Source organism: Panthera onca, chromosome C2, assembly GCF_046562875.1.
Source record: "Panthera onca isolate mPanOnc1 chromosome C2, mPanOnc1 haplotype 2, whole genome shotgun sequence".
In the NCBI taxonomy this organism is placed as follows: domain Eukaryota; kingdom Metazoa; phylum Chordata; class Mammalia; order Carnivora; family Felidae; genus Panthera; species Panthera onca.
This window is the reverse complement of record NC_138347.1, coordinates 49,426,971-49,443,938: the sequence shown is the minus strand read 5'-3', so window position 1 is coordinate 49,443,938 and position 16,968 is coordinate 49,426,971. Positions and strand designations below refer to the sequence as shown.

At 41.9% G+C, this 16,968-nt stretch overlaps 1 protein-coding gene across 6 annotated transcripts in view; it reads right to left on the bottom strand.

Annotated features, from left to right (window-relative positions):
• Nucleotides 1–16,968, bottom strand: part of NFKBIZ (NFKB inhibitor zeta) — a 39,245-nt gene that overhangs the window by 14,083 nt on the left and 8,194 nt on the right. For 4 of the 6 annotated variants that reach the window (XM_081796576.1, XM_060640136.3, XM_060640135.3 and 1 more), the window contains 8 exons: nucleotides 4,387–4,526; nucleotides 3,876–3,906; nucleotides 3,654–3,757; nucleotides 2,786–3,555; nucleotides 1,985–2,090; nucleotides 1,450–1,596; nucleotides 1,199–1,262; nucleotides 731–900 (listed from right to left, as the gene is read on the bottom strand). In XM_081796576.1, coding sequence (XP_081652702.1) covers nucleotides 731–900; nucleotides 1,199–1,262; nucleotides 1,450–1,596; nucleotides 1,985–2,090; nucleotides 2,786–3,555; nucleotides 3,654–3,757; nucleotides 3,876–3,906; nucleotides 4,387–4,515 — 1,521 coding nt within the window. In that variant the 5' untranslated portion in view covers nucleotides 4,516–4,526. Of the gene's footprint in view, nucleotides 1–730; nucleotides 901–1,198; nucleotides 1,263–1,449; nucleotides 1,597–1,984; nucleotides 2,091–2,785; nucleotides 3,556–3,653; nucleotides 3,758–3,875; nucleotides 3,907–4,386; nucleotides 4,527–6,870; nucleotides 7,270–16,968 lie in introns of those variants that run through there. The other 2 variants (XR_013557893.2, XM_060640134.3) reach the window with 1 other exon arrangement.

The following is a 16,968-nucleotide window of genomic DNA, read 5'->3' as shown; positions in this document are numbered from 1 at the left end:
AAAACCTACCTTCATCCCAGGGTAAATGAAATCTTATTCCTCCTAAATTCCCCCATCAGTGTGCCTATATGCCTCTGATCACAGTCTGCTCTTACATACATGGTGGCCATAAAATATAGAAACACAGACGATGCTATTTTACCATGTGCTGTAATACAATACAATAAAACATTTACTATGTATCCCTTGTGTTTCCAGACTCGGTGGCCACCCTGTGTAGACTTATTAGCTGCAGTTCTCACCTCTTCCACTTCCCAAGGTATTAAGTATTTTTCCCCCAGAGCTCCCAACTCAGTGCCTTATACATAGGAGATACTCAGCAAATAAGCCTCAAATTTAAAGAGAACAAAATATTTTCCAGTTTAAAAAACAGAAGATTAAGTCCAGGTCCTACAACAATAAAGCAACCCTTACAAAAGCGCATCACCCTTATTATATGAAAATGGAAGCCAAAATGACAATACCAATTTCAAGCATTTTCTTTTCCTTTTAAACAAAGACTAATTTATTTCACAGCTCAGTGGTCTTTTGAATGATAATCTACAGATTAAAAGCAAATCGAAAAAGCTGATGATTTTAAAACCTAAGCTTCTTAACTATCCATATGCATTGCTATTCACCCCATTAATTGAAAAACGGGAAAAAGTTTTAATTTATACTTCGGAAATAAGGTCTTTTGCTCTAACCACTTTTCTTCCCTATTCCATCTCCAAACTCTAATGAGATTTACCTTTGCTTCCACTGCTGCTCCCATTTGAATCAGACATTTAATGGTGTCAACCAGACTCTTATTCTTCAGCAAAAGCTCCTGAACTTCAGGTGAATGGGGCTGTTGATTTCTCTGCAGTTCATGCACCACCGCATTGTGGGCCACGACCGCACAGTGTAAAGGAGTCAGGCCTAGAAAGTATAATAAAGCAGTGGTCAAGCATCCATCAAGTATCTCAGTTCTTCTACAATTACAGACCTGGACAATTACAGTTAGGACAGCCTCCAACATGAGCTAGAAGTAGGCTCCCCAAGAACTAGTAAGGCAATCTGAAGATTCCCTCCACTGGGTCTTGGTGCTAATTTTATCTATAGAATATTTTAGCTTTAATCACCTCCCTTCCTTCTTGGAATAAAACTTAACACCCCTGGAACTGGCGAGTCCCACTCTCTACATGGCTTTTCGTCCAATAACATTTCTGTCGCTTACCATCATAGTTAGTTGCCTCAAGATCCAAAAACTGATTGCTCTTCACTGCTCCCTTCTGAATTGCCTGCCAAATTTAAAGACAGACACATGTGAGCAAAAGACAAGTCACACAAATACTTATCCTATTAGTAACCCCAAGGAATGAGTAGGTCAACTAAAAATATACATTCTCGCAACAGGCAACCTACATCTAACTTCTACTATCCAAGCCCTACCTCTGTGGCCTTGTGATAGCAGAAGCAGCCTCCTACCTGAAGCACCTGAGAGTGACCTTTCTCAGCACAGACATGCAGAGGGGTTCTTCCCCAGCAGTCGGTTGTGTTCACCTGGGCCCCAAGGTTCACCAGATCCTGCACAATGAGATGCTGATTGGCAGCCACTGCCACCTGAAAGGCGCTCTGTGGACATTCAGAGGGAAAAAAGATCTTTTAAAAATACATAACACTGTCCTGACAAGGAATACGAACATAAACTAAGACTGAGGGGAAAACCCCACATAGAGAAAATAAATCTTATTAAGAAGCAATAAAATACTGTAACACAAGGAAACTAGAATAAGCTTAGGGCGTGCCTTTATTACACCCAGTTAATCTTTGGTCAAATAACTACAAAGTTAACGTTAATAACTTGAAGGTTGACGGTGGCAGAGTCAACATCTCAAAGTTAATATTAACTGAACTCTCTTGGTCTGCAGCTCTAAAATGATGGACACATAAATATGAGACTGGCTATTGTTCTCTTCACCATGACCACATCTCTGCCATCTCACTCTGTCAAGATCCTCACCTGTCCATTGTGCTCTTTAATATCCAACATATGAAGCGCATTCATCTTTCTTGCGAGGACATAGGAAAGTGCCCTTCTCCCTTGGGCGACGGCAATATGGAGGAACCTGGGAAACACGAGAGGAAAAGAGAATTACTTCTGACTTCACTAAGTTCATCCTTGAAAAAATAAATAAATAAATAAAAATTCCTCCTTTAGCCCCCTTCTTGACATGTTGGTGCACTCAAATGACACACCGTAGAGTATAATTTGTCTTTTCTGCTAGGTTGATAATACATCTGAGGTGCAAAAGGATGTGTTAAGCTACCAGAAATAGTTAGAATGCCAAGCACCATGCTGATCACTTTAAATCGATTATCTTTAATATTCCCACAAACCCTATGAGGGAGGTCTTTTCATTTTACATGTCAAGAAACTCAGGCACAGAGAGGTTAAATAAGTTGCCCACGGCCACAAAGATGTCATGACAGATTACGATTCATTCTACAAGTCAACTCACAATTGATCATTAGCAACTAATCATGACCTGTTTTTGCTCCATAGACACAATCTATCCTGGGCTTTCAAAACTTATTATTCAAAGAAGACACATAAACAAGTAATCTATTCAGCCAGAAAGTAAAAGAAAGGAAAACGCTTAAAATATTAGCTGTCACTGAACAGCAGTTTCTACCTACTCTAGTCATCCCAATTAGCCACTTACTAGGGTCTGGCTTGGTGTGCCCTAGAGAAATTCTGTGCCCACTACTTCTAACACGTATGGTTTACCAAATTAGGTACATGAGAGAAAAGGATACTCACGTGTCACCATCTGCATCCTTTGAAAGAAACTGATCTTGAGAGATATTTGCCAATTTGCTTTCTTCCTGTTCTACTTGCCACTGGAAAAATGACTTCCCTAACTGTGTGGTGTTCATTGGGTTTCCGATGATGTTTGGGAATGGCAGTGAAGTGCCTAAAGGGGTAGAGCCTGCGTCATGCCCCATCATGGCCTCACAGGCGCCATGTGGCATCATGTTGAAGTTCTGCAGGTGTGCGTCATTCTGTTGCTGAACACTGGGGGAATTCTGAATGGGAACAGCAATATTCTCAGATTCCTGACTACTCAGAAGAGATGCAAAACTTTGATCTGGGCAGAACTGTGGTTCTTGACCATCAAAGAGGTTTGGTTCATAATTGGGGGACTGGGACGTTCTGGAATAAGGACTGTATTCCAGAGTTGGGTTGTGGGTGTAGTGCTGTGGCTGCAAGTTCTGGCTCTGTGGAGAATACTGGTACAGGGACGTCTGATCCACCATGTGTGGGGAGCTGCTGACTTGGAACGGTTGGTGTTTCTGAGGTGGCGAGAAGACCTGCCCTCTGTGGAAGTCCTGACACTGTTCTTGGGGAGAGCCCTGAGGGACCACCACAGGGCTCATCCAACTAACTTGGACGGTATTCAGGGAAACCGGGCTGCATTCATTCTTAATGTTGATTATGTTCTGAAGCAGATCAGCACTGCTGTCCTGTTTGGATTCACTGTGATGAGCATCTTCCATGCTCTCGGCAGGTGTTGGTGTTTGAGGTGGTGTCTGGAAAAGAAGAAAAAGTTAAGTTGCAGACTCTCTTTCAAAATTATGCCAGGAAAAATTTTCAAAGGGTATTCAGAGGAAAATAGTGAGATATTTACCAAAAACTGGGTATGTAATAAAGCTGGCCTTTTGCAAACTGGTCCATCAGACAATGAATCAGGTCCTTTCCTTTTTCCACTATATGATACTGTGTTCTTCAATTCTATACCCAAGAAAGGAATATGGAATCTGTGATCACTTTATTTTCTAAATTTTACCCATAATCACACTACATTATTTTACTCTAAAGCCCCCATATTACGAATAGAAGGAACTCTTACCTGTGAATTGCTCTCTGTTCACACTTTGGGTCTATAAAGAAAAAGAATTTCTAATTTACTGCATATCAAATGGTTTCCTGCTTAATAAACATCAATAAGCAGACTTAACTTTACCACTCTTTACAGCTCACCATAAATCTGACAGTTATCCTAGCAAAATTTATTTTCTATCTTAATTTTCTTTCCCCATTTTCCCTTTCACCTTAGTTCAACTGAAGTCAAGACAAAATTAATAAGCCCATTAGAGTTTTCCCCTTCTAGTCAAACTTTTCCATTTCAGTTGATTCTTTGCCCCCAAGTTGCCTTCATTTATTCATTCATTAAATTTCTCTTGTGTGCCCAGTACCGGCCTAAGTGACAGGAATACAGCAGACAGAGACCAATGCACCCTCTATCCTATGACTCTGGTGTGGTCTACAAAAGAGCTACTGGACCCAGGTCAGAAGAGAATAATAACTACCCTGACAGAATAACCTCCCTTCCTCAACCCAAAACAAAAAAGAGGTACCACCTTAAAATCATCCACAGCTTGGCCAGAAGCCTTCTGTTTATGACTTCGGATATGCAACAGGAGTTCCTTCACTGAGTTCTTCACACGAACACCTTGAAAGGGTCCTCTCTGCTGCCTTCCAACCCCCATATGGGGCTCAACTGTTCAAAAGAAAACAAAACATATGCCAATTAAATCTGTTTACAGACACAAATCTTGACAATCTCAAAAGCATAGCCGTCTAATGTATGAAGTCCCCAACAAACAGATTGCAAAGCCTCTCCAACTCACTCTGGTCAATGGCCTTGCATGTCAGTCCCCAGCCCTACCTAAGCGTTCTTCATTTCCTAATACCTTTCTCCCCCAGGCACCCTACGAAAATAAAGCTCAAAGAACTGTAGTTTCAGGGGCCCCTGGAGCCAACAGATAAACCCAAATTAAGCTTCTTCGTCTTTCAGCCCCATCCACCCAAGAGACACAATCACAGATTTTGCCACCCTCTCATAAATCTGTAATTATTCTTAACTTTTGAAAAACCATGGGGGAGCGAGGATAAATGATGGATTTTCAGCTTTTTCAAAACAAAGACTTTATATCCACACATAAATTTAAAAAGTCTAATAATTCCACTCACCTAAGAAAGCACAAAACAAACTTCCTCCAAAGATCTCAATGTGCCAAGGTCTAACAATTAACAATGTCTCAGAGGGGGGATGGGCCAAATGGGTAAGGGGCATTAAGGAATCTACTCCTGAAATCACTGTTGCACTATATGCTAACTAATTTGGATGTAAATTTAAAAACATAAAATTTAAAAAATAAACATAAGAAAATAAAAAAATAAAAAAAACGTCTTAGGTTTCTTAGGCTTTCCATATTTAAATTTTAAGATATACTTTAAAATGTAGTCTATGAGTACAGCATTCCACTTCTGACCACTACTATGTCATAATCTCTTGGGATGAGTTGAACACAAAACATGGAAGAAGTCAGGAAATGAATAATTGAGCCACTCAGTTGAGTAGGAAACAGTTAGAAGATGGGACAAGAAACCATGCCTAATTTGAATAGACATAGACCTATCAAACATATGAGAGGAAACCCACTCAATGGTAGGGCAAATTAAAGAATGAGTGGATTTTATGTTTAAGTTTAGGAAAACCTTGTCAGCATCTAACAGCATTTCTCTGGAATGACAGTAGTTAATAATTCAACGTCACAGGGAGAAAAATTCAGTTTCAGAAATCCCCTATGTCTATGTGGTAAACCAAGGAACGAACAAAACAGTTTCAGAGAAATGAAGGCCAAATGTGAGAGAAAAGGCTTGAATACACGCACATGCACACACACACACACACACACACACACACACACACACTTTGCATCTGCTAAAACATACATACGTTTAAAATACAGAGAGCACCTTATGAAATCAAGTGGCTTAAATTACTTTTTAAGTGAAAATGAAAACTCACTTTTTATAATAAAAGACAACCAAAACAGAAGTGGCTAGCAGTAGGGAACACACCTGAACAAGAATGTTCTTTAAAATCATGCTGATTAGACTTTATAACACTTGAGATTATCTAGACTTTCTTTAGTCTGCCCACAGTGCCATCCTGTTTCCCCCCCAAGTTATGCAACTCGGCTCTTTAAGAAAAGAAACTAACCAATTCACAGCAGAAGGAAACATTATCCCCATGCCGGCTAGGTTTAGCTTAACCATTCTAAAGCACACAGAAAAACAAGACCGCAGAAATTCAGGGTAGACTTCCGAAACTCGAAAACATCACACACTAAAGTCATAATGTGAGCTGGTTTTTAGTCCAGTTTCACCTCACATCTTGTTAATATGTTTCCTTTCTTAAATATAAAATCCTTTTTACTTAAAATTTCCACAAATACTTAGGAAAAAATAAGTCGACCATAAACACAGCACTCAAACCTCATTGGGAACCCCAAGTTATACCTACATCAGATCCAAAAACTCGCCACCAGTATGTGAATTTACAGTTTAGTAAAGCTTGAAGAAGAAGAAGAAGAAGAAGAAGAAGAGGAGGAGGAGGAGGAGGAGGAGGAGGAGGAGGAGGAGGAGGAGGAGGAGGAGGAAGAGGAAGGAGGAGAAGGAGAAGAAGAAAAGAAAAAAGAAGAGTGAGAGAAAAATCTAAAGTGATTCATCGCCACCCTCAGAAGTCAGAGCTCTGCTCTCAGAGGCGCTGTGAGCTACCAGGCCAGCGGGATGTGACGCCCGGATTTTACAGACAGTCAAAGGGCATTGGAGTTCTACCAACTGCCCTGGCACAGAGTAAGTCTTCCAGTAATCGCCTAACATATGATGACAGTGTGGTTATATACTGCCGCTAAGGGAGGCACAGAGGCCACCTAACTGCCGGTCCAGGTACTTCGCACCTCGGCAGTTCGGACCCTCCCCTCCCAGCGTGTGGGCCGCCCGGAGACCGGGGTGCTGGGGGCGCTGAGGCCGCGCCCGCCGGGGCGGGTAGGTACCTTGCAGCCGCTCGGCGCGCGCGCCACCTCTCGGCCGGGACTCCACGGCCCCGCAGGAGGACACGGACGAGGCGGAGGAGAAGTCGGAGGAGTCCGAGCCGGGCGAGCCGGGCGCCGAGGGCCCCGACGACGAGCAGATGGCGTCGCAGGCGCCCGGGGCCGCGGCCGGGGGCGATGCGCCGTAGAAGTAGGCCAGGTTCAGCGGGCTGGTCATGAGGCCACCGTCGCCGGCCGCGTCCAGCAACCCCTCTCCGCCGCGGCTGTCGTCCAGCAGCTTGTCCACGATCATGCTCCCGGGCTGGGCGCTCGGGGACCCCAGACTCCTGCGCCACCCGCTCGCTGCGCACGACTGCCTCCCCGGCTGTGGCTCTGACGGGCTCGGGAACCTGCCGGCAGGGGGATGGCGCGGGCACGGGCGCGGCCGGGGACTGCCCGGCTATTTAACCGGCCTCCAGGAGCTGGAGGGGGAGGATCGCAGCCTCGCCTGCCTCCCCCGAGCCCCGCCGGGCCATTGGCGGCGTCGGGGCCGCCTCCCAGCCCCTCCTCCGGATGCGCCCCGTTTCCAGTAAAATGTACAGGATGAAGCAATGTGCCCTCCGCCCTCGCCCCGCCCGCCCGGCTCCGCCTCGACTGACCGGCTGTTTTCTCCCCCTTCACCTGGAAACCCCGAGCGAGCGCGGTCTCCCACCTCCCGCCTCCCGGACCGGGACCCCGGCCCCAGCCGCCGGCCGAGAGAAGCCGGGCCGGGCCGGGCCGGGCGCCGGGGAAGAAGGCGCGCGGCGTGGGGGCCCTGGGCCTGCAGAGGGAGCGGTGGAGGCGGGAAGGCAGCGGCGGGAACAGGTCGGCCCGGTTCCCGGGGAGGAGGAAATCCTGGAAGCTGCACGTTCCGCACTCCTCCGCCCGCCCTGGCGCGGCGAGCTTCCCGCCAGCTCCATTTAAGGCGTCTCTGGAAGATTCCTAAAGGCCTGGCTCCTCCAGTGCCTCAGAGCAGCTTTGGTCCTCGGAACTTAACGTTTGCCAAAGTGTTTACCTTTGGCACCCACTGAGATAGATGTTGAAGCCATTTTTCTGTCCTCAAATTATAATCTGGACTACTACTTTTTTTTTTTTTTTTTTTGGCACAGCCCAGTAATAAAAAACAGTGCCTTATACCCCTGTCTGGTTCAGAACTTCGCAAAATGACGAATGTACATACGTGTATACGTTTATATTCATGTATATATAATTTTTTTCTTTCTGCATAATTTTACATTTTATCTGATAAACAGGAATTTTGCTGTTTCTTAGCTTAAGTACTATTTATTTTTAGTGTTCATTTATTTTTGAGAGAGAGAGACAGACAGACTTGGGGGGGGGGGGGGGAGGAGGGCGTAGCGGAGAGCTAGGGAGACACAGAATCCGAAGCAGGCTCCAGGCTCTGAGCGGTCAGCATAGAGCCCGTTGCGGGCCTCGAACTCACGGACTGCGAGATCATGACCCCAGCCAAAATAGGACACTTAACTGACTGAGCCACCCAGGCGCCCTAAGTACTTTAAAAAAAAAAAAAAAAAAAATGGATTTACACAATTTTTATTGAAGTCCTAGGAGTTTGCAGGAAAAAAAAAAGATGAATGATTATGTCCCTTCTTTCAAGTACATTGTAATCTTATAGAAATGATAAGGTAGGCACACACGTGCTATATTAAAAGAAACCAATTATGATTAAACATCATGATGGATACAAAGTTCAATGAGTGTCCTAAAAAGAAAGACAAAACATGGTGGAGGAAAAAAAAGGTCATGAGGAAAATCTTTGCAAAGGAGAGGGCATTTGAGACAGGCCCTGAAGGATGGGTGGGATTTCAACCAAAATGATTTATAGGAAGATCGAACAGCATGACCAAAAAAAATGAGGAAGAGTCAGATAAAAGCCTACAGTCCCTTTTTAAGGTAGTCAAAGCAAAGGTGATAACATAAATGTAACAAGTAACTTGGTGCCTTTGGGTGGAGCACCTCCAGTGGCCGGCTGAGACGCTGAGTCTTTAATAAACACTGAGTGAACATGGAAGAATCTGGGCAGGCAAAATTGACCCAGAAGCAGCCTAGATGCGGTAAGACTGAGGGGCCCAGAGGCCCTTAGGAACTACTGCATCCAGGACTGAACTGAGCTGACCCTGGTTCAGAGGCAATGAGGAAGAGGAAAGTAAATAGAAAGAAAGGGCTGGGCAGCACTGTTCAGACAGAATGCACAGGTCCGGACCAGCTAGATACGGGCAGCAGTGAAGGGGTCCCCAGTCAGGATGTGGTTTGGGGCCAGATGACCAGGTGAACAGGGATGCCAGCTTCAGATCACAAGCAAATCAGCAGAAGCAAAGTTAGAGTTCCAGGAGGGAAGAGGGATGCAATGAGCTTGAATTGTTACTCAGTATTAATAGGTGTTAGAAGACCCTGATGGGAGTTTCAAAGTAAATAGTCACTTGTTTCTCACAAGTGTTGTATTGTCCCCAAAACTTGCTGCCTTTCCCTTCTCCCAGTCTTTGGTTTTAGTAACTTCTAAAAAAAAATAAAAATAAAAAGGAAACAATTCTTTTGTATCTGCAGGGAATAAAAGACTCCAGTAAATGCAGTCCTCCAGAAACCAAATCACTTAAAGGATGCTCCAAATAAGATGTTAGGCTTTCTCAATAAAATCTATTTGGATTTTTTTTTCACCCTACTAACATATTTTATGTATAATAAAGGCCTTAAATGTCCATTCAAACAAATTCATGCACATTTTTTTTTTTTTACAAAACTAATTCTCCCCTAAAATTATTTCTGGTTTCACTTGGTATATAAAAATCTAAGCTCAAAATCATAGCCTCTGGAGAACTCATAAATAAATATAATCAGTGAAAGACTAATGTTTCAGAATAAACATTCAAAGTTTTCTATAAAATGTCAAAGCAAGCATACTGTCTGAGAAGACCACAAGCCCCAGTGCCCAATGCCCTCCCACACAGAGTCAAGAATGGTAGTTTGTTAATGTTACTACAAAAAGAAAATTTGAATATACTTTGCTTCATTTACATGTTGAAATATAAACTCAATTTGGTCTATCAATTTGGTTGAATGATGTGACACTACCATTGTTCTAACCAAATGTGATAGAACGTTAACTCTCTGAGAGAGAGCTACCATGTTATGAGGACTCTCTGGAAAAGTCCACTGAGGCCAACAGCCAGCACCAACTGGCCAGCTATATGAGGGAGCCTCCACAACATATCAGGCCTTCAGATGACTGCGCTGACCAACATCTTGACTGTGGTCTTAGGAGCAGCCCTAAACTAGAACTCCCCCAAAGGCACTCCCAGATTCCTGACAACAGAAACTATATTCAAAAAATGGAGCCTTGAGAATTTGCCCAAGGTCACACTGCTCATCATTGGTGAAGAGATTAAAATCTTCATCTGTTTGACTCTAGACCCTGATCTCCCACTCTCTCTCTCTGCCCCTCCCCCACTCTCTCTCTCTCAAAAATAAACATTAAAAAAAATAACAATAATGAAAAATTTTTTAAAAAATAAAATGAAAAAATAAAATAAAAAGGGATATCACAAGACACATTTCCTCAAGGTTCAGATACTCTAACATCTAAAGTTACAAAAAAAAAAAAAAAAAAAGATGAAAATGACAGAGAGACCCCTGACTCATGGAAAGAGAAATCTCTAAAGCAACTGGAAGAAACTATAAATAAGAAATAAAAATATGGGGACCTGGATGGTTCAGTCAGTTAAGCATCCAACTTTGGCTCAGGTCATGATCTCACAATTCATGAGTTCAGGGTCTGAGCTGACAGCTCAGAGCCTGGAGCCTGCTTCAGATTCTGGGTGTTCCTCTCTCTGCCCCTCCCCAGCTTGCTCTCTCTCTCTCTCTCTCTCTTTCAAAAATAAATAATAAAACATTTTTTAAAAATGATTAAAAGAAATAAAAATATGATGTTTTCCTTGGCTTTATAAATGTTAACTATTCACCTTATTGTATCTTATACGATAGAACATTTCTTAATAGTATGGTGCCGGTTAAGTTGTAACACCATATTGAGGTCAATCATTCAAAGTTTTAAAAAAGGTATTCAGTTTTTTAATGTAGATGTAATGAACTTATCAAATGCCAAAAATCATTTGGTGCAACTTTTCAAACTGGAGATGAAAAAGTCAGTGAAGTATCTTAGTACAATAATTTATACTGCCTTCACTGAAGAAGTGAACATCATAGGTGAGAAATGAATAAAGCCTGGGAGAATTTGTTTTGCTAAATGTCTTCTAGATGAAAAAACAGCAAAAGAAACCATGGCCCTGTACTTCCCAGTGATATAGCAACTCATCGAATTAAGATTCAGCTGCAAACATGAAAGCTGATCTTGCCTGCAATACTGCATTTTTGCCTTAGCAATGGATAGATCTATGGACTGTCTGGACTTGCTATTTTGGTTGCATTCATCAGGTATTAGCACTGGCTAATCACCAAAGATCTTTTATAGGAATGCTTGAAAATAAGCGTAAGAGGGGCTGAAACATTCAAAGTGTACAATAATCTTTTTGAATCACATCATTTATCCTGGAACACTGATGGTACAAAAGCAGTCGTGGGTAAACTGCTGATGCCTTACAACAAATCAAGGCAGCAGCAACAGAATGAAATAGTGGTCATTGTATTCATCACCACCACCCACTCGCAGATTAAAAAAAAAAAAATTTCACTTAAGAAAATCCTAGATTAAACAGCAACAATTAATAATTTTATTAAATACTGACCCTTGAAATATACATAGTTTTAATATTCTATAATGATTATCTGTAAAAGCACTTGGCCCATTCGATTGAATGAATTGAACAATGATACATTGGCTTTTGTTCTACTTCAATACCATTTGAGTTGTGAGTTCAACTAGTCACTGTTTTTATTGGAACAATAATTTTACTTGACTGACAAACTGTGGTTATTCTGACTTGGATATATGTCAGATTTTTTTTTTTTTTTTTTTTTTTTTTTTTTTAATGGACAAAGTAACGCTGTCATGTCCAGGAGCTTGCTTAAGATTCTCTCTCCCTTTGCCTCTCTCTCCCACTCATGCTCGGTCTCTCTCTCTCTCTCTCTCTCTCTTTCAAAAAATAAATAAATAAAATGTAACTACTTAAAAACGTGCCATTCAATTAAATATTTATTAAGTAACAGGTGGTTGGCTATTACAAGGAACACATGTCCTGGGAGCTTATGTAAAGGAGGCAGACTCATAAATGGGTAATTTATGGAAATTTTGATGGAAGTCTGTGTGGGGACCCAGAAAAGGGGCCCTTAAGCCAGACTGTGGGTGAGAGTGAGGGTGGGGAGGAGGAAGGTCAGGGCAGGCCCCAGGAGTGGTAGATATTAATCTGAAAATTGGGGAAGATGAGCATGAATTGGCCAGGTAAGGACAGGGAGCAGAGAAGTGCAGAGTCAGAGCTGTGACAAACCATTCAATTTGGTATTACTACAGCTAATGAGGAAGATGAGGCTTGTGAGGAAGGCAGGGCTGGGACACTTGCCATTCTAAGAGACTGAACATGATGCTAAAGATCCTTCCTTTATCCTTCCTTAGATCCATTCTAAGAAATTGAACCTGATCCTAATGATCCTACTTAGGGATCCTTCAATGGCTCCCTAAATAGGGTAGAGGAATTCTTAGATTTGGTCATAGATGTGGCATGCTCATGGCAGTCTTAGATTTTTGTCTTAAATATCTGCTTTTATGGGGCACCTGGGTGGCTCAGTTAAGTGTCCAATTTTGGCTCAGGTCATGATCTTGCAGTTTGTGACTTTGAGCCCTGCATCCGGCTCTGTTCTGACGGCTCAGAGCCTGGAGCCTGCTTCAGATTCTCTGCTCCTCCCCTGCTCGCACTCTGTCTCTCTGTCTCAAAAATAAATAAAACTTAAAAAAAAAAAAATTTAAATATCTGCTTTTTTTAAAGTTTTATTTGTTTTTGAGAGAGAGAAAGCACCCACACACGAGCAGGAGAGAGGCAAAGAGAGAGGGAGAACCAAGCAGGTTCCACACTGTGAGCACAGAGCCTGACATGGGTGGGGCTTGATGCCACAAGTTGTGAGATCACGGCCTGAACCGAAATCAAGGATCAGACACTTAACTGACAGAGCCACCCAGTCACCCCTAAATAGTTACATTTTAAATGGTTATATAAGTGCCTATATAATATCCTCCACCTTGCCTCTTAGTCCGCAGAACCTAACACATTTACTATTGGGCACATTATGGAAAGTTTGCCAACTCCTGCTTTAAGCAACAATGCTTACAAGCACTACAGTGTCATGGTGTGAGACCTGCAGACTCAGCTCTAGCTCTTACCAGTTGTGCGGCCTTGCCCCTTAATCTCTGAGCCTCAGTTTATTGACTGGGTGGCTTAAACAACAAAGATTTATTTTCTCACTGTCTGGAAGCTGGATGTCAAAGATTAAAGTGCCAGCACGGTTGTTTTTTCCTGAAGCCTTTTTCACCAGATGCATGTATAGCCTTTTCTTGATTGGACACTCATTCCTGGCACCTCTTCCTCTTCTACTAGAGACACCAGTCAGATTGGATTAGGGCACAACCTAATGGCCTCATTTTAACTGAATTACTCCTCTAAAAGCCCTGTATCCAAATAGAGTCACATTCTGAGATACTGGGGGTTAGGGCTTTAACATATAAATTTGGGGCAGAGGCGGGGGACACAATTCGGTCCATAACAGATAGGTTTGATGTAGCTGAATTTTAGAGGTTGTAAAAAGCAGTCATAAGACTTCAGTTATGATATAGGAGGCCATAGTATCCAGTTTTGGCCAAGCAGGGAAAAACATGAATATCATGGCTTTCCTAAGCAAACTTCCAGCTGCTCTTAAATGTGATGGTAGTGAGAATGAGGACCTGGGGAGAGAGGGGGTAGATGGGAAGAATTTTTGACAAGAAACTATCTGGACTCTTCTACAGTGCAATGAAGTTGCTGAAAGAGTCAAATCTTTAACTTCTCTAGAAATTTCTAGAAAAATGAAGACAATCTTTTAGTGGGGGTAGAGGGGCAAAGGGTGAATATGGCAACCTTGGTTTTAGATCTGTTGATTATACACTTGGCAACATGGAATTAGAACTCAGAGAAAAGGTCAGAGCTGGAGATAGGAATCTGGAGTCTTTATATAGTCAGAGGTGAATCTGTGGGAGTGGGAGAGCTTGCTCAGAGTTCAAAAAACATAGAAGACAAAAACTCAGTTTTCAAAGTGCTTTGCTGCAACATTGGCTTGGGAGATAGTTTTCCAGGACCTCTCTAGCTAAAGTAGCACCCCTGGCTCTCTCCCTCTGCCTTGCTTTGTTGGTCTTCATAGCACATTATTACCACCTGCCATTATATTTATATAGCTAGCTATTTGATTGTTGTCTGTCTTTTCCAGAAAAACATAAGCTCCCGGAGAGCATAGACTGTCTTTTTGTCCAGTACTCTGGAACAAAGTCCAGAACATTTTAGATGCCCAATAAATATTTACTGAATTAAGTCATAAATAGGTTAATTTTTATGATCAATAGAATTTAAGTTGATAATACATTGCTGAATATTGCCTTTTTATCTTAAAATAACATGTTGTTCTTTAACAAATACATTTGGATAAATAAACACATAGACACATGTATTTGAGAATCTTGAAATATATAACCTAAAAACTTAGTTTTGCTTCTGTTTGTGTTTTCCCCAAATCAAGAGCGCTAATCCTTTCTCTGTAACAGTATTTATGTATGAGAAACTGCAACTTTCTTTAAAAATCCAGGCATTTGCGCAATCTGGTTACTCTTATCAGATAATCTGTTTGCATCTACTTTTTTTTTTTTTTTTAAGTTTTTCTTGGCAGGTGATTTGTGGTGTCCTTGGTTTCTGCCAGGTCTCTTTTCCTTTTACTCACCATATCTGTACTTAAAGATCCTTTTATCATTGTACCTATGTGGGCGCTAACAGAATACCACAACCAGCATTCCTCCTGGAGAAAATTATAAAGAAAAGTGACAAACATATGTTTGTATGGACTGTTGGCACCCACATAGGTACAATGATACAGGAATCTATACAGCTATATGTGGTAAAGGCACTTAAACCAAGTCCACCCTCCTTCGTTTTTCTAAGGAATCACAATGAGAGAGTAATCTGAATCATTTGTATTTCACACAGGTGAAGATGTTTGTTAAATCTAGCCTCTCTTTTTCAGGTAGGCTGAGTGGTATAAACGGCACTAGAATTACGGGGTAAAGCAATATAAAGCAATAATTCCCCAACAGAGGGGGAATTCCTCCTTAAAGACTATCAGAATCACTGAGGAAGTGTTTTCCAGGGCCACACGATCCCAGACTGCACCTTCCTAGTGGGAGTGTACCATATCTCCCAGGTGCTGGAGGAGTAAAGGGTTGAGAATCACTGGTCAGGCATTCTGAGAGTTAAAGTGAACACAACACATGACACTAACAGATGACTGGTTTCTATCTATCCTCTACTCTTTATTAAAGGATTGGGTGGGGGTGTTTTGTTTTGTTTTGTTTTGTTGGTCCCCCAGACCCTGTTTGCTAGAATTTTATGGAACCTTTAAACCGTAAAGGAAAATATAGGCTGATGGGAAGAAGACAGTCTGCGGGGCAACAGGACGAGTCTGTAAAATCCAGAATGAAGCTAAGAGAGGAAATTTGAGCATGCTTGTTAGAAATAGAGAAAAAATGAAAAGATGCTAACAAGAGAACTTGTTTACTAAACCTCATGGCCAATTTAGTGCAACTTTGGGAACTGTTTACTATAGTAATAGTTTTCTGACTTACAAATTCTGCAATTATGATTTTAGTTAAATACATTGGGCTCCTTCCTAACAAGTCTGCACAAATGTGAAAGTACTCTGGGGGAAGAGGCTATAGAGACACAAGTTATAACTAGATGGGTTTTGATCCAATATGTAATCTATCCCACCCCGGTCCTCCCGACCATATACATGCAAACAGGTAGAGGTTTACTCAATGGTCATAATAACTATGGGAGTGAGAAAGGAACTAAAATGTCTAGGATGTGTCACATACTTTACACACATTGTATATTATCTTGTGTGATTTTAGCAATATGGTTTCGATACTAATATCCCAATTTATATGTGTTTGTGGGATTGTATTATGGCAACCCTAGCAAACTAATGCACTATCCCATCATACTTCCATTTGCTACTCAACATGCAGTCCTTAGGCATAATCCTGGAAAACAGCACACCAATTCTTGTCCCTAACTTTTATCCAAGCTAGAATTATTGACTGATTTTCTTCATCCTTTGCTTAAAAGCACAGTTTTGAAGCCAAACAAACTGGGTCCAAATCCCAGCTCCATTCACTTAACAATCATGTAGCTTTAATGAACTTCTCTAAAACTGTTTTCTGATCCATAAAATGGAAATATTAACTTCACTTGGTCAGTATGTAGGTTAAATGAGGTAGTGTACGTGATAAGCCTAGCACAACTCCGGGAACGCAGTATACATTCAATGATGATAATTATAATTATTATCCATTTTTCAAAGTTCCATTTAATACTTGATTGTTAAGCATCTGGCCTCTTTGGACCACCAGCCAAACTTGAAGAGAATATGGAAGAGAATCATGGAGTCAAGTGTGGACTTGACTACAGAGTCTTGATGCCACTGAAAACATTGGAGTTCATGTAATAAGCCATGGGGAGCCATTCAGGATTTTTGAACTGGGAAAAGCATGACCAAAGCCATGCTTTAGGAAGGACAAAGCAACAGCTGAAACGTAGGTGATCAGGACAGACAGCCTGCAGTAGTCAAGTTGACGGGTCCTAAAGGATAGAACAAGAGGGGTGCCTATGGGAATAGAAAGTGAGGAATTGTTCAGAGAAATATTTCTGACATATAATCCATAGAGTTGGCAACAGACTGGACACATCAATGATAGGAGAGAGCCAGAAGTAACTCCAACACCTTAAGATTGATAGAGTGGTAGTACCATGAACAGAAATATGGAAGCCAGGTGAAAGAGAGTACAGGAGGCATCAACTTTGATTTTAGCCTTCACATTCC